The 27,577-nt window shown below is 40.5% G+C and overlaps 1 protein-coding gene across 1 annotated transcript in view; it reads right to left on the bottom strand.

Moving 5' to 3' along the window:
- Positions 1–363: 363 nt before the first annotated feature.
- The window catches only part of LOC121925927 (hyaluronan mediated motility receptor-like), a 95,410-nt gene continuing 68,196 nt past the window's right edge, over positions 364–27,577 (bottom strand). The window contains exon 3 of the mRNA XM_042458493.1: positions 364–1,048. Within this exon, the coding sequence (XP_042314427.1) occupies positions 396–1,048 (653 nt within the window). The 3' untranslated portion in view covers positions 364–395. The remainder of the gene's footprint in view (positions 1,049–27,577) is intronic.

Raw genomic sequence — 27,577 nt, 5'->3', positions numbered from 1 at the left:
AAGTTTACCAGATGTTTTCAACCCAATACTGTACAAACATTAAAAGACACCAATATTAGAAACAAATATAGAGAAAACAGATCTATAACTCCTCCTCCTGAAACAAATAATCTATTATAACAGTCAGAAAACTTTACCAGTCATCTTTTAGTAAATACGTGTGAGCAGACTCATGGGCTGATGGTACATTAAGCATGTCAGGATTATCATCACTTTCACTTTAAACAAAGGACAGTGTGAAAGGATATAGCCAGTTACTTTATTATTTATTATTTAAACAGAGGTTTTAAAATGATAGCTATACCATCCAGCTAAATTGGGATAGCCTAGATATGTACAAACTATTTCATAGGACTTGCCAGTTACTTTCTTCAAAAGTGAAGTCCTAGGAGCTCCTACATGTGATTTTGTTCCTGTTCTTTTGAGAGCAGTTTGGCTGTTCTTCTGTTACTTTCTTTAAAAGGTGTTTTGGGAGGAATGTTTTCCTTGGGAACATGGTGAAAAGTTTTTGAAGGATCAAATTGCTTGACACCCTGAATTTGATTCATTTGCGCCTGGAGCTCTTCCCGAACTTGTTTTTCCTTTGCTAGCTGACAGCGCAGCTTTGATATTTCCTGTTTCAGTTGGGTGTTCTCTTCTTTCAGTTTCATGACATGTTTGATTTTCTGCTTCTGATTTTGATGGCCCAGCAGCTTAGCATATGCATCATTGATTTTGTTTAGCCCTTCTTGGGCAGCATTATGTTCATGCAGAAGGGCATTTTTCTCTGCCTCATATGCATCAAGTTGTTGCTGGAAAGGTTTTACTTTGTTAGACAGGTCTTCGTATAGAACACGCCAGGTTTCTATGTTATCTTTATAATCTACTTCTAACTTTTCTGCAATAGTTTTCCTTTCTATTTCAAGTTGTTTCTTGAAGTCTTCACTTTGCTCTTCTAATCTTGCTTGCAGATTAGCAATGTGCATAGCATTTGACTCCTTGATTCTTTTTATTTCTGCATCTTTTAATGTGATTGTCTGGGTATCCAACAGCATCCTTTCTAGTTTTGCTTCCAGTTATGCTATTGTCTTAGCTTGAGATTCAAGTCTTTTCTCCCAGGTGCTTCAACAGGTTCTCAGCTTCAGCATCTTTGGCATGCAGTTTATCAACTTCATCCATGGCTTCTGTCCGTTCCCTCTTTAAAATTTGTCTCTCTTCAGTCACTTCTTGGAGAGCAAACAGTGTCTGTTACGTAGCAGCTGAGATCTCCTTTGTTTTGAGCAATTCATTGGTTGTGCTTAACTCCAGAAGCTGTTTTTCCAGAGAAGCAATGTTTGCCAGAAGAGAGGTTTTCTCCCTCAGTACAGCACATAGCTTTGATTCAGATTTCTCAAGGTCTTCCTCCAGGGTTTGCAGCCTTCTATCCTGTTGTTCTCGTTCTGCAATTACCACATGTATCCTTGGCCACGGAACTGGGAGTTTTCTTCCATTTGCTGGGGAAGATGTAGGTTTCATATTACTGGGATTCTGCTGGTTTCCAACATCCCTGGGTGCATCGTTGAAGTGCCTGAGAGGAGCCCTAGGAAAAGACATGGCTGCACTCAACTCAGCCCAAAGAGCAATGATTTCCTACAGTTGAAATTCTGAAGGTTGACCATTTTTAAAAACAAAATAATCTGCAGAAATGTTAAGGAAGGCATTTCCTCCTTATACTCAGGCTTATGAGATTTGTGCCTGGCCACACAGGTTCTAAGGTCTTGCTTTTGGTACTCAGTGTTCTCAGTAATGAGCTACGTGAACCAGTGCTTTGATCTGGTGTAATTGACTTGCTGTGTTCTTTCTCCTGTATTCAGCAGGTCTTCTTCACAAAATCTCTGTATATCTTGTAAATATTTAGTTCTTTGTACAGAGTAAGTGATGAACCTGCCACTGCAATCTCTCTTCCCTATTCTTCATCTGCCTCTTGTTTTAAGTATAGCGGTATCCAGACTGGCGCTTTGCGCCGGCCTGGATACATGCTAGGGTTGCCTCGGAGCGTCCTTTCCAGACGCCCCGCAGCCTTAGCACATAACTGCAGCAGTGTAATGGCGGTGCCCTGTCTACATGAGTGCTGCCAGTATGATGTCACGGCCATGCCACTTCCAAACAGAGTGGCGTGGGTGTGATGTATGCACGCCGCTGAGGGGCCCTTGTGGCACCCTTTCAGCAGTGCTGGAAGGAGATCCAAAACAGAGTTCCTTCTGCCGCTTGTATCACTGGTGCAGCCTTTACACAGCTGTGCCAGCGGTACAAAAGAGAAAGGGGCCAAGTGGCCCCTTTCTCTCTTTCCCCGCCGCTGTTGGGGTATCCTTGGGGCATGAAACCCCAAGGACACCCCTTTCCAGGCTGCGGGGAAGCAGCTTTTTGTTGCTTCCCTGAGGCCTGGAAAAGTGGTGGATCAGGGCCTCTGGGGCTGCTGCTGTGGCAGCTCAGGCCCCAATCCATTGGGGAAAGGGGCGGGTGTGGGCTGCCCCAAATGGACGGTTTGTATCCCACCTATAATTTGAGTGGTAAGAGCTTGTGGTATGTGTGGATAAACATAGTTCCACAGTCAGCTCAAATGAAATATGTGGGATCCTGTACTGAGAGACATACTGAAAGGTTCTGCCATGATGGATGCACAAAACATCTCATCCCCGTCAGGTATCAGTGTCCTCCTTCCCCCTCCATAGCAATATGTTGGCTGGGGGACAGTGAGGGACATCTGAGAAGCATCTGGCCATGTGACTGTAGCCAGATGCACAATGCTGGAGGACATCCTGGATTCCTCCAGAGACCAGGGAAGATGACACTGTTGTGAATCCAGCTACAGTCACATCCCCTGCTTTCCAATGCTTAACTGGTGTGTTTGTGTGTGTAGGAGAAAGGTGTGATCTCAGCATAGTTTGGTTACTGCATGGGGGAGAAAAATGATTCCAAGCTCTCTCTCTCTCTCTCTCTCCCTCTCTCTCTCTCTCTGTGTGTGTGTGTGTGGTGAGGAGGGAAACATATTCAGGCATAGCTTGGGTTTACACCCCCATAGGTCTCTAACAGGATACCAGCCCTCTCTATCTATCTGTTTATCTGTCTGTCTTGATCAATCTATTTATCTCTATCCACAGACAGCTAGTAATATATTCTGTTGGTTGAGATTGGTGGAAAAACATAACAAAACAAAATAGAAGATAGAACAAACAAACCAAAACAAAATCCCACAACAAATTCAAATGTCATAATAATAATAATAATAATAATAATAATTATTATTATTATTATTATTTATTTATGTTTTCCCGCCTCTTCCAATGGATTGAAGCGGGGTTACAGACTACTTGAAATTATACAAAACATCCAATACAATTCATATACATGTAAACCATTAAAACCATTAATTCATTAAAAGCATCAACAATTAAACATTTAATAAATTCAACAGACATAAGGCAGCAGAAAATTCTTGGTCATGTCATATCAGGGGGGTATGTTCAATGGAAAAGTTCCATTTTAACTGCCTTTTTGAATGACTTCAGGGAGGTTATCAAGCTAATCTCCTCTGGGAGGCTGTTCCACAGTCTTGGAGCCGCTGTAGCAACCTTTGCAAGGTTGACACATATTTAGTAGATGTTGTTTCCATTAAATTCTTTCCTGATGTTCTGAAGGTGCGGGGCGGATTATATAGGGAGATGTGGTCCTGCAAGTAGCCTGGGCCCAAGCCATATAGGGCTTTAAAGGTCATAACCAAAATAGCATGTATGAAAAAAAAATCCTGATAGAGATGTGATAAAAAGAATTATTAATTTGGGGGGAATGAAGAAGGAATACAGATTAATTTCCACGTGCTTTTTTTCTGTCTTTTTTTGCCTATCTAAGCAACTCTGTAGGTGTGTGTGTGTGTGTATGTGTGTGTGTAGTCCCAGGCTTGTGGCTGAAAAAAAAATCCAACAACAGTGTTCTCTCAAATAGTATCATTTCTTTGCTGAGGAAGAAAAGGATGGAAAGATGCAGATTTTAAAACTGAAAATCAGCTACAAGATTAAAAAAAATAATCAAGGCTACACTTAAATTACTGTGATCAGTAGAATGCAATTGGAAACCTTTGCTGCTTTTCTAGGCCAGGTGAAGGGATAACAAGAAATCTTTATTTGGATGGTCACCAAATAACCTTTACCAGCATCTGGAGTCCACTCTGTCCTGGATGAAGGTAGAGTATTCTGCCTGGGTTTGTAGGGCATTCAGATCCAATGTTATGTGTAAATGGTGGACTATTGCAGAGATACTGGAAATTTCTCCAAGTCACCCCCAAAATATTGCCTTGACACCTTTATATATTGCCTTGGCCATATGTGAAGGGGTGACTGGGGAAACTGCCAAAAATGCACTGGTGATTTCTCTGTCCACATAGTGCCTTGGCACCAAATATGGCCTATTATAGCAAGTTATCTTAATGTTTAACTTGGTTCCCCAAAGACCGACCATATAGTCTTATCTATGGGTCTTATCAGATAGCTAAAGGGAGTAGGATCTCAAATGTTGGACTAACATATTACCTTCTACTTGTTTATCAGTATGAGGACAGATCCTACACATTTTAAAGAGTTTCCAGATGTATGTTCTCCTTCTGAATTTCTAACAAAGGAGGAAGGTATCATGACCAAAGGGAACAACTCTTATCTCCTTCTCCATGCATGTGTTATGACATTAGCATTATGGAAGAAAATCTGCCTATTGCCATGCTGCAGTGTAAAGAAGCTCTTTGTTCACAGACTTATCTTTCAGAACAAGACACAATATTATACTCATTGAGTCAGCAGGTCACCAGAAACCAACATTAGACTTAGATGAACAATTTCAAAATGCTAGCTTTTAGAAGCACTTGGCAACACAAAGAAGGGAATGAACAAAATTGAACATGAGATCTTTTTTTTTTGTTAAACCATAAACTTTATGAGAGAGATGATTCTAACACATTTTTTGTTGTCAGGACCACATGTGCACTCATGTTCTTTTAAAAGAATGGTCATATTTGGCACATGCCATGCTTTTATTTTTGGAAGCAAAATACTGTGTAGACAGAAATGCCCAAGGAATATCCCATCTTGGCATGTCCACTGCCTTTCACTGGTATAAAATGTGGCCTTCAAGTCCTTCTAAGTTCCTTGATGCTTGGGAGTGATCTGCTAGGATAGAGAGGAAACCGTAATTTAGCCTCTAAATACCTTTCTCCTCCTTTCTTGTTCCTCTCTCCTGCATAATTCTTTACACTATATGACAGGAACACCTATTTCTGTTGAGACGCCTCCAGATCTAACAACTTCAAAGCTGGTGCCGAATTTATGTTCAGCTTCTAAGCACTGAATGGAGGAGTCAGATAGTGGCAGGTCTTTTCAGGCTTCCTCTGTAAGACATGAAAGGTACAAATGGACTATTGCACCTTGGCATTTCTCTATCTTTTTAAAGGTACATGGATAGATGAGCTGGGCTTGTGAACTTCTGTTATTCTGAAAGCTTAATAAAGATACTGATATTTTGGAGGGCAGGGTTTGCTAAATTTCTTTTAGTTTGTCATTTTTGGGCAGCCATAGGATTCTCTGGCCTCTCCCCATGTCCATATTTCTCTTCACTTATTCTTTTCAGCTTATTTCACTGGGGAGAATATTGACTGGGTAGATACATCATTTTATTTTTCTGGAAGCGCACCCTTTTTGTGTTAATTTTTTCCTCTTTTCAGCAGCAGCTTTCCTCAACCATTGCTGTTCCTGAGCAGCAAAGGTACATTTTTCAAGGTAGCATTAGGATTATTTAATGATAAGGCCAGCCTAGAATCGATACCTTGTCCACTCATGATTTAATGCATTTAATCTGGATTAAATGCAAACTTCCCATTACCAAGTGTTCCATAAACGAAACTGCTACATTGATCTTGGCAAAGATGCTGACATTCCCATGTGGTAGCTTTTACAGTAGTTTATTCACACTGCCTCCTCTCGCTTAGCATTGGGCTCTCTGTTACTTTATTCATCAAAGGAAGAAGAGAGCTGTACACATGTGGGGATAAAAATACAATCTGTGAATTTTTTTTTAAATTACTCAGTGGCATATGCTTATATGTTTAGATGACATATTCACTGTCTTGCTTTAAAATTACAGCACAATATAAAATGTTTTTGATGTCTTAAGACTCCAGAGTAGCTTTGTATATTTCTCTTTATGAGCATTGCTTCCCCACCTCCCTGATAACTAGGTTGTAACCTGTGGCTCACCAGACAGTTACTTATGTGCTAACATTAGTATGGTAGAATTCAAAGATATAGCCATGTTAGTCTGTAGAATAGAATGTAGAGCTACCTTGTAGCATCTTTGAGACTAACTGAAAGACTTCTTTCTTTTACTTAGGTACTTATTGCACACACTTTTGTATCTTTTCTCGGCATGGCTAGGGAATGCGCATGGCAGAGTGAAAACAGGTTATTGCATTCTGAACTATCCTCAAGCTGTCCCCATGCCATCGCTGAGCCTAACCCGTTCCCAAGCCGGGCTGAGGAGTTTGCACAGCCAGAAAGCTTTCTTGCTCAGCTGGAATCTTTCCGGCTGAGCAAAATTCACATGCCTCACCCGGCTTGAGGATGGGTGAGGATTGGCAATGGCATGGGGAAGACTTGAGGACAGTTTAGCATGCAATAAACTCAATTTTCACTTGCCCATGTGCATTCCCAGCCCATGCCCAGAATGGATACAGAAGTGTGTGTGATAAGCTCCTTAGTCTCAAACATGCTACAAGATCTCTCTACATACTAATAGCTCTGACACAGAAAACTGAGCACACTCTCTAAATTTAGAAATCTCTAAAATGTAGTAAAGAAGTCCTGAAGATCTGATCAGACTGATGCCATAGGCCTTACCTATTTTGTTGGTTGTGTCTTTGTATCATACTCCTGATCTGAAAAGAGTATGTGTCTTTTCTTGAAATATGATAAGCATACAGGCCTGTTACAGACTGCCAAAATAAAGCTGCTTCGTGTCTCTTTGGAAGTATGCTATTTAAATGATGCATGGGTCCTAAGAGTCCGGAGGTCGCGCCAAAGCCACACTCCATTCCTAAGCACTGGAGTGCAGCTTTGGTGCAGCTTCTGGATTCTTAGGATGCATGCATCATTTAAACAGCATACCTCCAAAGAGACCCGAAGCAGCTTTATTTTGGCAGTCTGTAACAGGCCATAGAATCTCTGCCTGGTTAAATGGGTTGAATGCGTAGCGTGTTCATTTCCCAGTGACTGACTTATCAATGACTTGCATGCCAAATCTGAAACAGATTAAAGACCAAAGATAAAATCTTCCTGTCACTTCAGCTCAAATCAGTCAGCCCATCTAGTCTGCTCTCACTCACAGAGTAATAGGATATTGTATTATGTACACACAAGCATGAAATACCTATAAACACCTTATGACTCACCCTAACATTAGGCAAGGTAAGGAAGCTGGTTCAGGAAACAACAGAGAGGGGCAGTGGAAAATGACACTGAAATGGTGGAGGACAGGACAGTGTCCTCCAACACTTCAACATCTCCCAGTTCTGGGATACATTTCAAATAAACAAATAAGAACCAGGCAGTCTGCCTTATAGCCCCTTAAAAAAGGATAGTGCTCATAAAGAGAAATAAAGCCACTCTGAAGCTCTTGCCCCTCGCTGAACTCAGTGAAATTCTTCTGCACGTTTGTCCTTTGTCTCACATGTAAAATGTCTTGGGACAGCCCTACACATTATCCTAAGATTATCTGCTTTCTGTTTTTTTTTTAACTTATGCAATTTTAAGTGTTGTAACCCACTCGGATTCATGCATACACATAATAATAGGTTAAAATTCCTAAATCTATGATAAAACAAAACAAAACTGTGCTAAGTGAAAAAGTAAAGCACTCCTTCAGTAGGAATGATTGCTCCTTCTGTAGAAAAGTACCCATGGAGAAATTGATGCAAAAATGTTATGCTTGAAATCTCAGCATATATGTCTCTCCCTGCTCCTCTTTCAAGGGCACTCTCTGAACACTATATGCCTGCCTTTTCCTGTTTATAGATAATTGCTGAGAGGAATTTTGCATTCTGATTTTTCATGCAGATTTGCTTCTGTGGGAACAGAAGGTATTGTTGAAGATGGACCAGAGCTTTTGCAGTGGATTAAAGAAATAAAATCACAAAGCCCTGTGATGTGAAAGCCCGTTGTGTTACACTGCTTCTGGAAAGTACAGTCCATGAGTAATGGGTATTTGCAAAATGTATGAAATGCAAAGCACTTTATATGTGTGAAATATTATTAAAGCCTTGAGAAGCACACTAGAAATCCAAATGTGGAAGATATTCAACCCTCAGGCCATCATATTAGTAATGAGTGCTACTTGACCAGAGTAGAGTACTATCAACAACAGTCATATGGAAATATATTTTCTGGCTCATTTAAAATGATGACAATCGAGATGTTCCAAAAGATTTTTCAAAAATAAACTTCATAAGGAAGATGTTGCTGCTTGATTAGACTGCCCAAAGGCATGCACATCTATTCTTTTCTTTTCATATGTAATTTTCAGTGTTAAATTGAATGTGTGTTGGGGGACAACTTTGAAAAAAAATTTTTTTATTATTATTATTACTATGCTCAGAATCCTTGGCCAATATGGCTGATAGCCATTCTGGTTGGGAATTTCTAGGAATTGTAGGCTGGCATTCTGTTAGCTAGTAACACTGCAACAAGTTTACTTATAACCTTGCAACTGTTTTGTATTCACATTTATGATTATGGCACCATTGTGAAGGAGTTCTTCAGTTCTTGTGAGTGGCGAGCGGAAGGACGAAGTGTCCAGGCTTCTTCCACCAGCATCTTGCAGTTTGATAAGGACTTGTGAGAAGACCTCACAGGGTTTTCTACTTCTATTCATCTCACTGAGGCTCCCTAGTAGGAGGGTGCTAAGTATGTCATTCTTCAGCAACCCTGGTCACCAGCACCTCAAAAATCCTTCACTTGGTAAGACTGTTTGGCTTTTGAGGTGGGTTTTAGGGGGTCAGATCAGGGGAGTACACTTATGATATTCTACTATCTATCTATCTATCTATCTATCTATCTATCTATCTATCTATCTATAACATGCAGGATCTTAGCTATATTTCAATAAATTGAATGCTGCCAAATTCTGGAAAAAAGACAACGGATAACATGAAGAATATAAGAAAAGCCCTGCTTTATCACACTAATTGTTCCTTGGGAAAGCAATTAACTTTTAGCAGTGGTCAGCTGGATATTTCTGGCAATTCCAAAACTGCAAATGAATGCAAGAATCCTTTCCTTTCCTTTTTTTTTTTTTTTTTTGGTGTGGCCAGAAACTAACATTCACAGTTAGATAGTTAAAATGGATTAAAACATATTAAACAGCTTGTTATTGTTGTTGTATGTCTCCAAGTCATTTCCGATTCATGGCAACCCTAAGGCAGACCTATCACAGGTTTTCTGGGGCTGAGAGGGTATGACTCACTCAAGACCACCCAATGTGTTTCCACAGCTGTGCTGGGAATTGAGCTCTGATCTCCAGAGTCCTATTCTTATGCTCAAACCACTACACCATGGCTCTCATTAAACATCTTACTAAATTAAGATAAGTTAAAAGATTTAAAAAGTTCAAAATCATGTATATCTACATCTAGAGGGGAAATCATTCAGTATGTAGTCCATTTCTTTGCATGTTAAACCAAAATAGCAGTAAGCATATACAGAGGGGAAATGTGCAGATTTGCAGAAGCTCAGATTGATGTGTGTGTGTACATACCCCCACAAAATAGACCAAAGAAGACTGAACATGCTCTATGAAGTGCTGCATGGTTGTCAAGATAGAAATCTGAGCAGTAAAGAGGAAATTACAATGAAGTGGTTGGAATCCTGAACAAAGAACACCACACACTGCAACATTTTAGGCAGGTCCTGCTAGTTGTGTGTTTTTTTAAAAAATTACTTTAAGGCTATTTAAGTTCATGTTCTCATTGTATTTTGTGGCAGTCAAAACCATAGAAAAATAATGCACTGTACAAAGATGTGCTCGCTTTTGTTTGTCCAGAACTGATAGTGAATGCATTCTCCTACATGGTAGTGAGGCACACCACCAATAAATGGGAGTGCACCCTGAACTACTACACACATTTTGGAAAGAGCAGTTTGTATTTGCACACTGTAACGTTGGAAAATGAGGCATACCATATGTTTGAAAGTGCATGCATCTTGGAACAGAGATATCTAAAGGTCTTGGACATATGATCTGTATTTTTAGATATTTGTCTTCATTCATATATCACAGTGTTCACAGAAGAAAGAGTGACATGGCTGACAAATGGAGTCTTATAATTGTGTACTGTGTGAATTACACATATACATTTTTTTCTTGGCTGTTTAGATTTCTTTATAGATAATGTAATGAAATGAGAGTCCAACCACATTGATAATCACACCCTGGGTAGCCAGCTCAGCTGGAGAATGCTGACAAGATCTTAGACAAAATAGGACTGCTGAGAAGCTGAAGGAGGTATCAAGATACCTGGAAAAATCCCAAGATTTAAGGAATGTCAAAATTATTTAAAGGGAAAAGAACTTAAGAAGAAAATCCCTAAATAAGCCTAGTGAAGTCGGAGCATGCATAAGTAGGATAACAACAGAAAATGGAATGAAGCATTTACAAAAAGGGCATCACTGTTCAGATAGTAGCTCCTGGAACAGGAGCCCAGAACACAGCAAGAACTGGTTGCGGGTCCCATCTGTCTATTGAAATCCTTGGCTGCTGAATGAGCTGTTCTAGAATCACCCTTGACTTTTTAAGAATAGCAATGATTATGATGATGTAAAAAGTAAGCCAGACTACTTGTTCTTCTGGTGTAGCTGCGGGAAAACAAGGAAACTACAGACAATGTATCACATAAATGTGTCCGAGTTCTTTCTTGGTAAAGATAAGGTTATTACATGTGAGTGCAGATTATTGGGTGTCTGTAACACCTTGTTATGAATCAGAATAAACTGATCATAGAGAAAAAAGTTATGACACAGAAGAAATTGGCAGAGAGGATGGGAAGATGATGCCTTTTAGCAGATTACATCAGATTTACAAAAAGTTATTTTAAGGGGCCATTCAGACTACCTTTTGTACTGAATTGTAAACCAGATTAAAAGTTAGAAGTTTCGATTGGCACCGGTTTAAACACATCAGAATTAGGGTCTTTCACACTCGATCTAGGGCAAATCCCCTGTAGAGTGTTTTTTCCAAAAGTGGATTATTTGCCGTATCTTTTTGGAAAACCCGTTTCTTCCCTGCTGCCATCAAATGTGAACTTGGCCCCGGTCATGATCGGGCCAAGTTCAGGGGAGGGATTTAGATCAGAGGAAGGGCAGAGGATGGGACATGCCTCCCCTCTTGCAGGCAGCTTTCTCTCTCTCTCTCTCTCTCTCTCTCTTTTTTTGTAATTTTATTTTTGACAGATTATGCAAATGTTTGTTTTACAGGTTGATACATATCGATAGAACGTGTCTGGTTGTGCTACATTTCCCTTTAGTTTGCTTGGTGCCTGCACGGCACTTCACTTTACAAGTGGCATTTTTAAAAATTATTTGTGTGTGTGTGTGTGTGTGACAGAATATGCGAATGCTTGTGTTTCTTTTTTGGCAAATTGATACATTGTGTGAATGCTTTTGCTACATATGTGTATGTAAGGAGAGATGGCATTCTGGGGTGGCAATTGGAGGGAAAGCAAAGCAAGAGGATGCAGAGATGCATTCTGAGGTGAGGTATTATTATTATTATTATTATTATTATTATTATTATTATTATTGAGTTTGCACATGCTTTGGGCTGGAAGGGAAGGGAAGAGGCTGGCATGGGGGGGGGGGGGAGGCAAGGGCTTCAGAGGTGGCATTGGGCTGGAAGCAAAGGGAAGGGAAGAGGTTCCAAAAAGGAGGAAATGCTGGGCTGGCATTCAGAGGGAAGGCTGTGGGAACCCATGACTTTGGGGGAGTCACACTCTCTCAGCCTCAGGGGAAAGGCAATGGCAAATCTCCTCGGAACCAATCTTGCCAAGAAAACCCCAGGATGGGGTTGTTTTAGTGTTGCCAAAATCTATAATGACCCAAATACACACAACACGCACACACACACCCCTGGAGGTTTTTTAATTTGCCATGTTGACAGAATATGCGCACACTGCCGCCAGTTTTTTTTTTAAAGGAGGGGGGAAGAACCAATTCTGTTGGCCAATGATTGTAGGATATTTCACCTTTGACGAAAGCAGAAGTGAATTTGATTGACAACAAAGGAGGCTCCGTTTTAAAGTGGTACTGCAAATGTGAACTTCAGAAGGGCAAGTTGCATCGCTCAAGATAAAGAGTAGTACGAACTTCTTTCCAGGCAGATTTGGTATGGGGCAGCTGGATCTGCCCAGTTCTATCCAGGGCAAATGGGCTAGTGAGAATGGGGCCTAAAAAGATGAATCATGGGATTTGGGCCCCGTTGGTATGATTGTTTCTTCAGAGCCTGACATTGCATGGATAATCACTAAATGTGGTAATCATACTTGTGCCCTGACTGGCAGCAGAACAGATTTCTTTCATCCAATAAAACTGCTGTGGATTGGTGGGGAAGTTGTGCCATGAGATGTTACCTATGGGTGGTCTACACTGGTCAAAAGGCCTGGATTCCCCACCTCCTTCATGTCATCTAGTTCAGATGATCCAGGCCAAGATGTCTGGGGGACATGACTGGGCCCTATCCTGCCAGATAAGATGCATATCTGGAGGGTCTGGCCTGATGCCGGGGAAATAGCTGATACCCTGGGTAATTTAACCCTGGGTTTCCATGGAGATTCCTGGAAGCACCATGGCAAACCTGATGCTTCTTAACTTGCTGTGTCATCGCTGATGTAGAAATGGGATGCCTGGCTATGTGAGTGCAGCCAGGCACTCTGTTTCCATATCAGATGTGGTGACAGAGGGATCTTGAGTAAGAGTGATGGTGTGGCAAGGTAAGGCACATGTGCCAGTAGTGTGTCCTGGGGTCAGTGCAGGGAAGGGCATGCCCACCTGTCCCTGCACCAAGCTGAGGACCAACTTGGGTGGCCTGTGCTATCCTGGCCTATCTGCTTAGCCTCTTAGTGACACATGAATTAATGAATTGTTTGAGCTAGAAGAAGTTACTTTTTGGACTAGTGTCCTGAATCCCCCAGTCACCATACCCTGTGGTCATTCTGGCTGGGGTGGTTCAGGAAATTGTAGCTGTAATTTTTCTTATGCACTATGCACCAAATTGTATATGGTGGGAAACAGAGAGGACCATAGCAGATCTCTCAAGCAAAATAATGAAATGGGCAAAGGAAAAGTTAAACAACAATCAATCCCACACCCATCCACTCATCCAGCTTCTAACAGAGACAAGAAACCAGCTTATCTTCTTTGTAAAACATATAAAATACTTTTATTTACAAAGTATTTGTGCACAGTCAAACTCATGGTGTAATGGAGAAGAGAGAAAGAAGAGAAAAAATAGCTGCAGGTTAGAGTAATACAGGAAAAGAGTAGGTGTCATAAAACAACCAAATTCAGAAGTTATCATAAGGTAAAGTAGCAGCTACTGGATATAGGAATTCAAAGATTGCTGTCTAATAGTGAGATTTGGGGAAGTGACTATTTTCATAATCTTTTACACAAGATTATTACAAATTATTGCTTTTTATAGCATTCTGCTTATGAATTGTTAATTCTTTTCATCTTTCTAATTAGAGCTGGGTTTGTGCTATAAGTGGGAGTTCCACTGTCTATACAAGTTTAATCCACTTACTCCTTTTCCTGTTCCAAATACTGATGCAGTAGTGGGTTACCTAGAAAATGTTGATGGTATTGGGAAAAGAACAAGGCAATATTATAGGTGGGTTGGCTCGGTCATGGGACCCTGAGTTTGCAAAACCTAAGCAGGGAGGTTAATAACAAGATCCCTTGGCAATTCATAGAGTTACCTTAAGTCAGTGGTTCTCAAATGGTGGGGCAAGACCCTCAGGATTGCAATAGTTGCTTAAGGGGGGCACATGAATTGGAGTATAACTGTCATAAGTCAAACCCAACTTGATAGAACATAACAACAAAATGGATAACAGGATAGACTGTTTTCATTGAAAAAAATTATATTGTAGAGAAAATGTTGTTTCCCATCAAAGCTGCACAATTGAAAACAGCCAATGCAGGAAGAGGATTGGAGTGCTGGATCTCTTCTAGATTCTGGAACTTTTAAAATAAAAATAAAAAGAGGCATTAGGCTCCTTGGATTTTTTTTTTTAAAAGTGTTGTCCAAGGCAATCTAAAACAATACCCTTTACATATATTGCTGTGCACTTCAAAGTAATTTCTGACTTAGGGCAACCCTAAGATAACTTTATCATGGGAGTTTCCTGGCAAGATTTGTTCAGAGGGGGTTTGCTTTTGCCTGTCTCTGAGGTTGAGGGAGTGTGACTTGCCTAAGGTCACCCAGTGGGTTTCCATGGCTGAGCAGGGATATTTTACCCTGCTCCCCTAGAGTTCTAGTCCAACACCCAAATCACTACACCACATTGGCATTTAGCAGCACAGTAAAAAGATAGACCTGGATTCTTGTTGTTATTCCCAACTACAGTAGACCCATTGAATCAATGGCATTTCGGTACGGTTGAGTTACTATTCAGCATTTGGATATGCCAATAACATTCAGGCCATTCATCTTTATTTTTATAGGTGCTTCAACAGAGACTACAGAGGTATCTGTCATCCACAGATGTTAGGGGAAATGACTGTTATTCTTAAACAAAAATGAAAGATGCACACAAACTTACACTAACATAGAGGAAGTGAGGGAGAGGGAGAGAGAAAGAGATGCTGGACTGCTACTTCCTAAACATTTGCTGTTTTCTAACTGTCCCACTCATCAATGAACCAAAAATTAATAAAGAGTAATACATGAGAAAAGGCTACAGGGTAACAGATTTCATTTCTTCTTTGAGGAAAAATGGAAATTGTGCCTCTTAAGGGCAATGAAAACATGCTGTTTTGAAGAAAACAAAGTAAAGGCATTAGCGTGACTGAAATTTTCATTCTGTAGGTCAAAGCGAGAGCAGTCACAAAGCCCTTTTGTGCTGTCCTTTGAGTCAAACACTGGAAAATTATGTGGAGAATCACGTAGGAGTATTTTTATACTTTAACAAGAGGTGATTGCTGTAAAGTTATGCCATGTGTTTTCTCATCTAGCTGATACTCAGAGGTTTTCTTTCTTAAAGTAAATCATATGGCCAGTTGTGGCTCTACAGAGTTAGAGGGTCTTGCTTAGTCAAGTCCAAGTGACTCCAGTGAGGAAGGCCCATAACAAAATGTTGTTTCTGGAAAAATTCATCCCCCCTCCTGTTACTAAAGGGAATTGCCGCCAAACTCAGAGGGAGTAGAGGAATCCAAGGGAGGTGATGAATGACCCCATAGTCCTTGGTCTAAAAGTCTTGAGGCTTTCACCTTGTGATCCCTGGCTCTACTATATATCTGTATGGAGCAGAATTGAGGTTGGCCTGGAAAAGCAAAAATGGAAAGTGCAGTGCCTGAGAGCCCCATAGCAGCACTTCTTAGGCTATCTAATGTGAGGGATCAGTGGGGGAGTTTCTCCCAATAATGGATGGGGTTTGGCATCATATATTTGCCCATTGACTACAGAAATGCAATTGCATAGGGTATGACTTTCAAATAAGCCCTCCCCCCAAGTCTAACAAATGAGGAAAATACATATTTTTCAAGGCAGTGTTCTCACCCTGAGATTCCTCACCATTACCCTGAGGACTGGGGGAAAGAAATCAGGCCCTGAGATCTGGCAACCCTACTGTGATTGAGTATTTCTCATAGTTGTATTTTACATGCACATTTCTCCCTGCTAAGTGATCCCTACAGAATCCTGTAAAATCATCCCTTCAACATGCAAAAGGAAACTCCCTACTTCCAACACTTATTGTGTATGTGTGGAATTTTATCCCTGTTATTAATTAATACCTAATGTGCTTTCCAGTAATGCATTTGGTATCTTATCTAGTTTAGCCAGAAAGATAAAAAAGATATGAAAACAGTGGAACTTGGTCCTTGAATTTGCAGGAACTAGGGGAATGGGGGGGGGGGGCTTCCAAAAATAGCTACATTGGCCATAATTAAAATGTGATGATCCATATTCAGTTAACTACCTTTATTAGACCAATTGATAGTGTACAAAATGTGTGCAAGGTTTTGAGACCTCCAGATCACTTCATCAGCTAACATGTTACAAAAATAAAAACAAGGTATAGGATTGACTTGATGTTACTGTTAAGTTAGCTGCATGGTGACCTGAGATGTGACAGATGAGAGAAGGTCTGCAGGTGTTAACATCAGACTTTGTATTTGTTTCTAACTGTTGACATGATGCCTAAAGGAGGCCCTCCCTCAGCATGCTAGGAGGAAGGAAAGGAGAAAACTCTGAACCTCCATTTTTTGAAAATATAAAGTCCTACTGTTAATTCAGAACTCTTTGCAACTTGAGTGAAGCACACACTCCTTCATTAGTAGAAAACAGAGAACAACTGGGGAGTCTTTACAGATAAAGTTTGCATTGACAAATTTGTAGATAATTGTAGATTTTGGATGTCGTGGTCATCATGAGCCTGTGTCTGAAGCAGGGGTGGGGAACACGTGGTGCTGTGGATGCTGTTGGACTGTAACTCCCAGCAGCTCTAGCCAGGAGAACTAGTGGTAAGAAATGCTGGGAGCTGCAGTTCATCTTCGTCTGGACAGTTTCATGATTCCCATTGGTGGTCAAATTTCCCAATGTGAAGCAGCTTTAAGAAACCAAATCAATCAAAGGAGGAGGTAAAAAATTAAATCATATATAGAGAAATGTATAGAAATATATATTTGGGCTAAATTACAAGTAAAACTAAGAAGATTATCGCACTGCGTTCTGAGAACGTTCCATATCATCACGTGATGAAAACGTTCCTGGAACGGATATTACCGCATTAGAAATCAAAACGTGATCAGAACGGGATCAGAACGGCAGTTTACCGCACTGCGATTCCTTTTTCTTGAAACCGTTCTCAGAACAGTTTGCTGTATTAAGTTTTGTGGGCTGTGTTCTGATGACGTCGCCACTCAGTGGTTGGACGCCTCGGGAGAGGCGCTGCCCCCCAGGAAAGAGGGAAAAGGGAGGCTTGGGCCATGGAGCTCGCCTCTCCTGAGTCCCTCGGCTTACTGAAATCCCTCACCTCCCTTCCCCATAGGAATCAATCCAATAACGGAGTTTAAAATCTCTCCCAGATGCAGACCCAAAGGGCTCTCCTCTGCTCCTTTTAAACTCAGTTTTTGGATTGATTTCTATGGGGAAGGGAGGTGGGGGATTTCAGTAAGCCTAGGGACTCTGGCCGGGAGAGTGCTTCTCAGCCTCACTGAGAAGTCTTCCCTCCGAAGATTCTCTTGGGAGGGAAGGAAGGCAAGCGCCCCCCCATCTTGTCTTCCCTCCGAAGGGAGTCCGAGGATTCTCTTGGAAGGGAAAGAAGGCAAGCCCCTATAAAACGTTGGGGCTTCATATGCTGGCATATGTTTGAAGAAAATAGGATAAAACCTATGTAACTTGATGGGCCAAGGGCAGAGTCCCCTCCTTGGCAGCCTGGGCTTTAAGGGAGCTCCACGGAGGTCCCTTCAAGCGGAGGGAGAGGGAGGGGACTGGACCAAGGGCAGAGCCCCGACAGCCATTGCAGCTCTTTAAACCGGTTAGAAAAGAAGAGTCCTCTGCTGTCATCCCATTTCCCCTTTTTGGCAGCTTGACACCCTTTTGCTCCTGTGTGTGTGCATGTAATGTGTGCCTTCAGGTTGTGAGCTTCCCTCCCCGCTTTAACTCTTGTCTGGCTCTTTGCTATGGAATTCTGGGGGTTTTTTGCTTGCTTTTGTGTGGTGCTCCAAACAGAGGAGCTTTTGTGGGTTCCCTCCTGGAGGGAAGGAGGAGAAGGTCCTGGGCATCCCTGCCTCCTGCATTGTGACAGCACAGGAGCCCCACTGGACATGACACTAGAGACCCCCGGAGAAGCAGCCAGACCCTCTCCCTCTTGCTCTCTGCTCTGGTCTCTTCTTTCCCTCTCTTTCCCTGCTTTCCTCTTCTCTTCCTTGTCCCACCTTTCCTCCCTTTTTCCTCCCTTCCCTCCCTCCTTCTTTCCCCCCTCACACACACACACCTTCCCTCACTGCAGTCGCTCGCCTACCTGCCTCCCTCCCTGCCTGTCATTCTTTCAGCCAATCAGAAGACAGAGGAATGAGGGAACGGGTTTGAGAACGGATAAGAATACCGCACACACTTCTCTTGGAACGTTTTCATCACGTTTCAGCTCTCTGGGAACACATTCAGAACACATTCAAATCCGTTCCCTCCTGGAACACATTTGGAACACATTTAAGCGTTCTGAGAACCCGATTGGAACACATACGTGCGGTATTCTCAAATGCGTTCCGTTCTCATCACGTGATCAGAACGTTCTCAGAACGCAGTGCGATAATCTCCAAAGTTTTACATTTCTATATACTTGAGGTAAGAGTGAATTTAATCAAATTTAAGTGTCAGTTTGATCGATCAAATCACTTTTTCTGGAACAAAAAATACTTTCAAAAGTTAATAAACTCTCTTTAGATCAAAACAATAGACACAATCTGGTATTTTTCCTCTATGGAACAGTATGTGGTATACTGAAATAGAGAAAATCCTTTTGATTTGATGATGTTTGGCAGAAACAAAATCTTTAGAAGTAAGAGACATCCAAGTAATTAGCTGGAAAGAAGCCTGAGGCCTAAGCTGAATTACAACACTTGCTTTGTAGGTACAAGAGTTCCGATTAAAGTTCTCTGAGTTGTCTGAGGCATAATGTCAATAACCTTCTGATTTCCTGCAGTACTAAGTGTATCATTTATCATGAAACGCGTTACTGTTCAAAAGGTTAATGGTGTATTTATCACTATGTTCATTTTGGTTTCATAGACTAAACATACATTTTTGCAAAATGGTCTTATTTTGAGATGGAGAATATCACTGATAGAAAATCTTATCAAATTTTCACTCATGGAGATAACATGGCACAAACTGTTTATGGAAGGGATGGTTCATTGCCAGTCCTGCCATGTTGCAGAATGTAGTCAGCATGTGAGGACGGGGAGCAGGGAAGATTTTTTAAAACATGGGTGGCAAAGCTCTGGCTCATGGACTGATTTTGGGCAGTTCTCAGAGCCTAATTCTGACTTCTGTTCTTTTACTTTCCTATTGCAGAGTTCTTCCCAGTCTTCATATCATTAGACTCAGTCTTCATGAATCAGCTCTATGTGTGTGCAACTGTGCATGATGTGAATGTGGAGGTGGATGAATGGGTAGGTACTGATGCTACTGCTTTTTTAAAAAATGATGCCAAGACAGCTTGAAACATGTAGTGAAAAGAAAGTATTTCAGTTTTTAAAAGTACAGTGGACCCTTGTTATATGCTGGGATTTGGTTCCAAGATCCCCCATGTATAATAAAATCCGTGTATGCTCAAGTCTCATTAAATAGAATGGCACTGCAAAATGGTGTCCCTTATAAAAAATGAAAAATCAAGGTTTGATGTTTGAAATGTATACTTTTTTTGAACATTTTCAAACCGTGGATGCTTGAATCAGTGTATTAAAAAAAAAAACATGTATAAGAAGGGCCAACTCACTGTATAGTGAGAGACAACTTTAGTAGCTGTAGGGCATTTTCATCTGGGATTCTCCAATTTATTACCACCATTGCAAATATGTGGAGTAGTACCCAGCCTTCTTTTTTCATTCACAGAATCCACAATCCTAGATAAAGAGGTGAATTTCCTTATTGCTGTTGTTATAGTCTCTGATATTCAGATACAGCATAAACTCATTCATTCTTTACCCCCATCCATGAAAATGATGTAGAAATGTATGGTAATGAAGGTTGAAAGTCTGAGCTGTCAGAACATCCCTGGTTAATCTTGTTTCTGCCATAAACTCATTAAGTTGCCCCTTTTCTCAGCCATTTCCCCCCACCCCACCCATCTGCAATATAGGGATAAATTAAAAACACTGACTAATTTTGCAGGAGTGTTGTAAGGAGCTGTACTAAATTCATGTGAGAGCATTTGCAGTATATGAATACTCCCCCCCCCATTCTTCTTCCTCCTTTGACAAAATGTATAATAAAGCAGTGATCCTAGAACTTACTGTTAAGTGCTGAATAAACCTTCCATCGCTTGTAACACACAATTGAATCTGAATGAGGAGCTGCCTAATTTGAGAAATAATCTACACAAACATAAAGTCAATATGCTTTTATTAAATAATTCCCATTAGAACCAGGTACATGAATGTTGAATACACTGAAAAAGTATGTCACGTATTTCCTTCAGTGGATGTGCATTAAAGTGTGGCTGTTGATTACTGTTAGCAACAGTTGAAACTCCTCTGTGATATTCTGCATGTTAAGGAATCACTGGTAGTTAGAGCAGAATAAATTAAAATATTATGCTTGGAACAGGAACATTAAGATCGCCTCTGGAAGAATTAAAAGTTTACATCTGGAATAATGAAAGTGTTGATATTGTCGATCTAATTAATTTAGATACAAATCTTAAAACAGTCAGCACATTGATTTATGGACATGGGTATGTAATATAAACAGCTAGATCTCTTTGTTTTTTTAAATAGTATTACAACAACATGAACACTAACATAACATTTCAAATAAAATGTACAACATCATTGTAATAAAAACAAAGGCATTTTGAACACCATTGTCTAATTTTTCTATGTCTTACATATAATTTGTTGAGGGCATAAGTAAATGATATTAAAATGGATATTACCAGCACATCAGATTCTCTGATTGCCATGTGAAGACAATTCTTTTTCAGGAAACACAATAAAGCAGTACCTAAAAATAAGAAAAATCAATAATTCAGTTATAGACATGTAAGATTCAAAATTATATGTGACACATAGTCTGCAATCCTGCATTGCTCAGCATAGCTCGTATAAATGGCTCATAAACAGATCCATTTTCCAAATCCTTGGACCTACCATGGCATCTCTGTAGCTCCCTGCTCCATGGCCTTCTGTCCCTGTTGACAAATAGAGGAGATTACCAAAGTCTCTATATCCCTGAAGCCAATCATAAAGTGATTACATCAGCCACTGAGGTCTGCTGTGGTTCTTGGGAGGTTTTTAATGGCTGCTATAATCATTTCATGGCTGGCTTTAAGAACATAGCCCAATGCTTCTCCAGCCCCTTTTCTTTCCACTTGGCACAGAACGGTGGGTAGGGGGCTTCGGTGGCTGCATGGTAGGTTAAGATGGTGGTTTCACCACTGCAGATGAAGGAAAGAAATCTCCTTCTTCTCATTAATCAAAAATAGGGACACACAGTTGCAAGATTGACTTACACTTGCATGCAGTACTAATGAAAGCCAGTGTGGTGTAGTGGTTTGAGTGTTGGACTATGACTCTGGAAACCAGGGTTCAATTCCTCCCTCAGGAATGGAAATGCCACTGGGTAAATTTGACTGAGTCATACACTCTCAGCACCAGAAAACCATGTGGCAGGTTTGCCTTGGGTCACCATAAGTCAGAAACGACTTGAAGACACACAACAATGACACTAACATGATGACAGCCATATTTCTTCAAATTTTGTAATCAGTCTAAGGGATCTCAACTTTGCCAAAAATCAAGTTTTGTAGCCAAATTTAATACCTAATAAATATATATTTGGTGAACCTCTCTGAAACAAATCAAGAATAGTGTGGATTCTTATAAACTTGTCATTCTCAAATTGTTCTCCCTTGTCCACAAAAGAGAACTCTGGATGATTAATAAAGAGGCATATGGGAGAAAGATGTGGTGACAGTTTTTCAGCCCAGCATTTCCATATCTTCAGAGTAGCTATTGAGAATAGATAATGAATTATCAATTGTTTACTTGTGCAGGGAACAGAAGGGCATTGAATCATTATAATTTGTCTCACTGCAAATGTCCTTATTTACCCATTGCAGCAAGTCATGTGTACCATATGTTTGAACTTAAAAGCATCAACATATAATTTTAAATTTGGAATTGACAGCCATCCACTGTCCTTATTACTGTGTTGGACTTTTTGTAGGGAGGAAATCTACCTTTTCCCCAACAAAAACAAAGGCGGGATACAGACTGCCCCTTTGGGGTGGCCTGCAGGCGCTGCAATCCCCACTGGATCAGGGCCTGGGCAGCCACAGTGGCAGCCCTGGAGGCCCCAATCCACTGCTTTTCCAGGCCTTGGGGAAGTGGCAAAACACCGCTTCCCTGCAGCCTGGAAAGGGGTGTTCTTGGGGCTTCATGCCCCAAGGACACCCCGACAGGTGTGGGGAAAGAGAGAAAGGGGCTGCTCGGCCCCTTTCTCTTCTGCATTGCTGGCGTGGCTGTTTAAAGGCCACGCCAGTGATACACATGGCAAAAAGGAGCTCCGTTTAGGAGCTCTTTTGCATGCCGCTGCCAGGCCGCCATAGCAGCCTGAGGTGGTGTGCATACATCACGCCTGCGCCACATTGTTTGAACGTGGTGTGGTTGTGACATCCTAATGGTGATGCCCATGTTTACAGGGCGCTGCCATTATGCTGCCGCAGTTATATGCTAGGGTTGCAGGACGTCTGTAAAGGATGCCCCGAGGCAACCCTAGCACATATCCAGGCTGGCGCAAAGCGCTGGTCTGTGTCCCACCAAAAATCACTGACCATTTTTGTCACCTAGTAAATTTGGCCTGGTATTAATGGAATTGTCTGGGGGGAAAAAGACTGGACAGAAGCTGCATCATGATAGTTGCAATTTCTCTTACCAATGGCAGTTTTGTATTTGACTATTTAGATGTTCTACATCTAATTCCTTTAATTATTGGTAAATAATTGTAGTGGAGATATTGGCCAATATCCTTGGTCAAAATGACCCCCAAATAGCTAGTTCTCATGTGGGATACTTACCTGTAAGGGTGATAAATGCTGAAAGTGAATAAACACAATGACTAATTAATGGCCCCTTTATTTCCTCATGTTGGGTTTCCTCTTACTTTGCATTGATCAACAACTGCTGCACCAGCTCACTACTAAACAATGTTTAACCCTGTATTATCCTGGCTTCAGTGTCTGATTTTTAGTTTACCACTTTCATGCTAGTGGTACTTGAGCAATTCAGTCTATGTCCTCAACATTAAAATTAGATGAATCAGACATCAGGGTATCCTCTCTTCAATCTGTATAACATTGCTCTTCTACAAAGGTACTTAATTTTGGCTTTAGGGATTCTAAGCCTCTCTTCAGCACCACAACTCAAATGTTTAGGTGGGTCAACCTCCCTTATGGAATCCCACAGTTGCATAACCTGACCAACCATTGTCACATGTTTCATAGTGCAGGTATTCAAGCAGATATTTGTATATATGTGGTCATTTTTTTCATATTCCCTCTGGAGAGTCCACTGTAGGAATGGAAAAAATGTTTGAAGATTCAGTGGGGAAAATGAAAAAAAGGGGTTCCTCAAGTTTCAGGATAAAGAAAATCCTAGCCAAAGCCCCCATCCCCACAAGAAGCCCACACCTTGAGATTTTGCATTGAGAAGATGTAGTATCACATTCCCTCTCTCACATTCCCCAGAGGCCCACCATTTTGCTGCACTCCTCAACATGGCCATGTAGTGGCCGAGGTAGAGTAGGGCTAGTTGACAATTATCTGTCTAGGTTCTGATATCTGGCTATAAAACACCACCAATGTCATCATCAACTATGTCATCAAGAGGAGCCTCGGGAGTTTAAAGTGGATGCCTGAAGTATTGTGAGTCCAGTTCTCTGAACATAGCTGGATGAACCTTGGCTGAACCCAAGAGTGATATGATCACACTCTATAAATACTTCAAAGTCTGTCACAAAGAGGATGATGCAGGCTTGTTCTGTCCTGCCTCTGAGAATAGAACTAGATCTAATGTTTTTATGTTACAGGAGGGTAGATTTCAATTGAACATTAGCAGGAACTTCTTGACAGTGGAGTTTATCACACGGAAGGAATTTCTCTTAATTTTGAATGAAAAGAAAGTGGGGCCAGAACACATTCATGTGAATTCACTTGCTCAGCGAATTTATGTGAATTCGAATTGCGTTCGAATTGACTTCCCATTGCCCGAAATTGTGTGTGGTAGTCTATCACGCAATAATGTTAAACCCCATGATTGTGTTCGGATTGCCATTGGATTATACTTCCAATTTCCCTTGTCTGATGATAACATCCAGTGAGAACAGTTTGGGAATGGAAGCAATTGTTGAGAGAAGTGGTGAGGTTTCTGTTTCTGGATGTCTTCAAAATGAGGCTATACAGCTACCCATCAGCTGAAAAACCACTCTGTGGTTCTGTGATTCAGTGATCCCCCTGCCCCTCACCACTATATGGCCATGATACAAGTTAGTTTGTCCATCTCCATGGCTTCATACAAGCTCAGCAGCCATTCTTTTCTATCAGGAACCTCATCTGACTTCCATTTTTTTAGCTAGCGATATTCTTGCCAAGGTAATTGCATAATACAATATTTTACCAAATTTCCTCTCAATATCTTCACTGAACATGTTCAACAGGTACATCTCTGGCAATTTTTGTAGAGTACAATTTAATATATCTGATAATGTTCTGTTTACCATGTCCCAGTACTTCTGAATTTTCCTGCAAGACCACCAGCAATGGAAGAAGGTGCCCTCCTCCTTTTTGCATTTCCAATTTTTGTTATCTGTTTTATCGAATCATTTCCTGTATTGCTATGTATTTTATATGTATTATCCTACTTGAGAGTATGTATTTTCCTTGGAAAATGATTAACCTTCCATTATGAAGCCAAGCCCTCCCTCCAGTCCATCTGCCTTGGTCCAGGCCATGGAGGTAGAGGGGAACTGCTGGACCTCTTACCCTTTCCCTCCACCACTCCCTTCTCCTTCTGTGTCATGTCTTTTTAGATTGTAAGCCCGAGGGCAAGGAACCGTCTAATTAAAAAGATTGTATGTACAGCACTGTGTAAATTTATAGCGCTTCATAAATAAAGGTTAATAATAAATAATAATGATGAGAGATGGGGAGAAGCATAGGAAAACAATGTTTCTCTGGGGGAGAGACTTGGCTAATTTGCCAACCAATTTTATTCCTGCTATGCGAACCATAGAATAATTACAGAATTGGAAGGGGCTTCATAACCCATCTAGTCCACCATCACACTCAACTAAGGAACTCTAGCTAGAGTAGCTGCACAGTTTTCAAAGGGAGAGAAAGCTGAATAAATTATTTTTTCCTCCACAGTGTGAACAAAATTATTGAAGAATTGCATCCCGGTCTATACTAACTGCTCCAAAGCAGCCAGCAGCAGTGGAGGACACCAGGGCATAGCAAGATACCTCTGTCTACATGCACATACATGCTCACTTGCAGTGTCACAGTGCTCATGCTCTCTTTTTTAAGGCACTGGCCTCACCCTGACATTCCTCCAGCTTGATATGAGGAATGGAGAAAGGGGTTCAGGCATTCAGGTCTGGGAATCACCTTGCAACCTTGTGAAGTCTGGTTTAATGGTAGTGGACCTTTTCCAATTAAGATGGACACCCCCAGAGAATTATGGAATCTAAAAGATCCCTGAATACCCTGGGGCATTTTCTGATGCTTGTAATTTAGTTTGCCATATTTGTCAGGTACTTAACTGACTTCTGGTGTGATGGCCAAAATCAGTGTTGTAGCATCCTTAGTTCAATGCCAACTATAAAAAAATCAGATAATAGTTCTCCTGGGAGAAGGAAGCAAATGAATAAGAGGTCTTATTTCCCTTACGAAAAAGCAGCAGCTGGACACTACTTGATTTCTGCTATATAAATGTTCCAAGTAGTTTATATATACAGCAGTACACATATTGGAATTATTATAAAGTGTTGAGACTATTAATTTCCATTAGATGAACTGATCAGATACTTTTTATGATGATAATATTTCTTTACATGGATAGGACCCCAAGGATTAAATCAACCTCCCACATTACTGACATTTCACATATATTTACTCCATGCTTTACTGCTACAGTAAAGCAGCTGGAGGTTAATGATTGCCTTACAAAACAGTATCAAAACAAACAATGTTTAAGAAACTGAACTACTGCTGTAAAAACATGGAGCATAAGCAGAGGCCATTCTATTCTATTTTAGAGAGACTTTTCACCTTTTTCCAACTTCATTCATCTCACAGGTATTATGCCAAAAAGTACCCAAAATGTGGCAGAAGCAATCCATTGTATTATTTATGTGTTCTGAAGGACACCTGAGGACTCAAAGTGGGGATATGGCCCAGAAAAAAAACAACACAGGAAAAACATGATGGGGCATTGAAAAATTGAAAAAGAAAGAAAGACAGAAAAAGAATTGTGGAATATTTTCTTTTGGAATGATAAAATATTTAAGGCAAGGTGTTCATATATTTACTCTCACAAAATTATTTCTAAAAGCTGTTAGAGAAAGATTTTAAGTAAAATTGTGTATAATATCATGTCATTGCATTCCTTGGACTTGGTTTCATTTTTATCAGTTTATGTAAACAAGTGCTTTATGTCTCCCTGATGTTATGGAGAACTATGGGAGACAAAATAGTTTTCTTTGTTTTACAGATGTTGATAGTTTTTTCTGCTTTATTGGGGCTTTGTGCTTGCTCTTTATAAACTGTAAAAATCAAAGAGGTTCCTTACACCTCAGGTGCTCCTTACAGTTCTATACTTTATAGCTCTATTTGTAACAACAAAAATAAAAAAAATTGAAAAGGAAATTCAAATTGTAATCACTGTTTGAACAGACTATGCTTTTAATATTCCAAATATGATATTTTTATGCCAACCCAATGTATACACAATGTATTTTATGTTCCCAAAGTAACAAAATTATAGTAATATCACATTTCCCCAATTTTCTAAAATTTTATGGTTTTCTTAAAACACACATGGCTCTGGGGAGAAAAACAGAGTAGATTCCTCTTGGCTTCAAAGTTTTGACAATTTTCCATTTCTAGATAAGGCTCTTCCCCAAAGGTTTCTATGTGTATTGCACCCTACTTCATCAGCTTTAGACCTCTCCAAACGGATCAAAGAGGTCTAAAGTGGAGTCTTCTTTGTGTTCAAGTTCTCTGTGACTGATGAAACTAATAAACCAGACTCTTTGAAAGGGACTCTAAACTTAATTTCATTTTCATGTGCAAAATAAAAATGTTCTAAAAAATCTAATTGCTACATTTCCCCCCCTTTTTAAAAGATGGCAGTGAATTGCTTGGTCCATCTGGAAGACTATTGCCATCCTGCATGATAAATTTTTGCATATTTCTTTAAGTCCACAAAATAGAAAATGATCATGACTCCTGCTTTGTGCATGGAATATTAAAAAGTGGAAGTGTTGGATGGATTGTTTCCATCTTAGTGGATGAATAACCGATTTATTCTGT

Source organism: Sceloporus undulatus, chromosome 3 (assembly GCF_019175285.1).
Source record: "Sceloporus undulatus isolate JIND9_A2432 ecotype Alabama chromosome 3, SceUnd_v1.1, whole genome shotgun sequence".
In the NCBI taxonomy this organism is placed as follows: domain Eukaryota; kingdom Metazoa; phylum Chordata; class Lepidosauria; order Squamata; family Phrynosomatidae; genus Sceloporus; species Sceloporus undulatus.
Note: the sequence above shows the minus strand (reverse complement) of the source record. Positions and strands in the feature narration are given on the sequence as shown.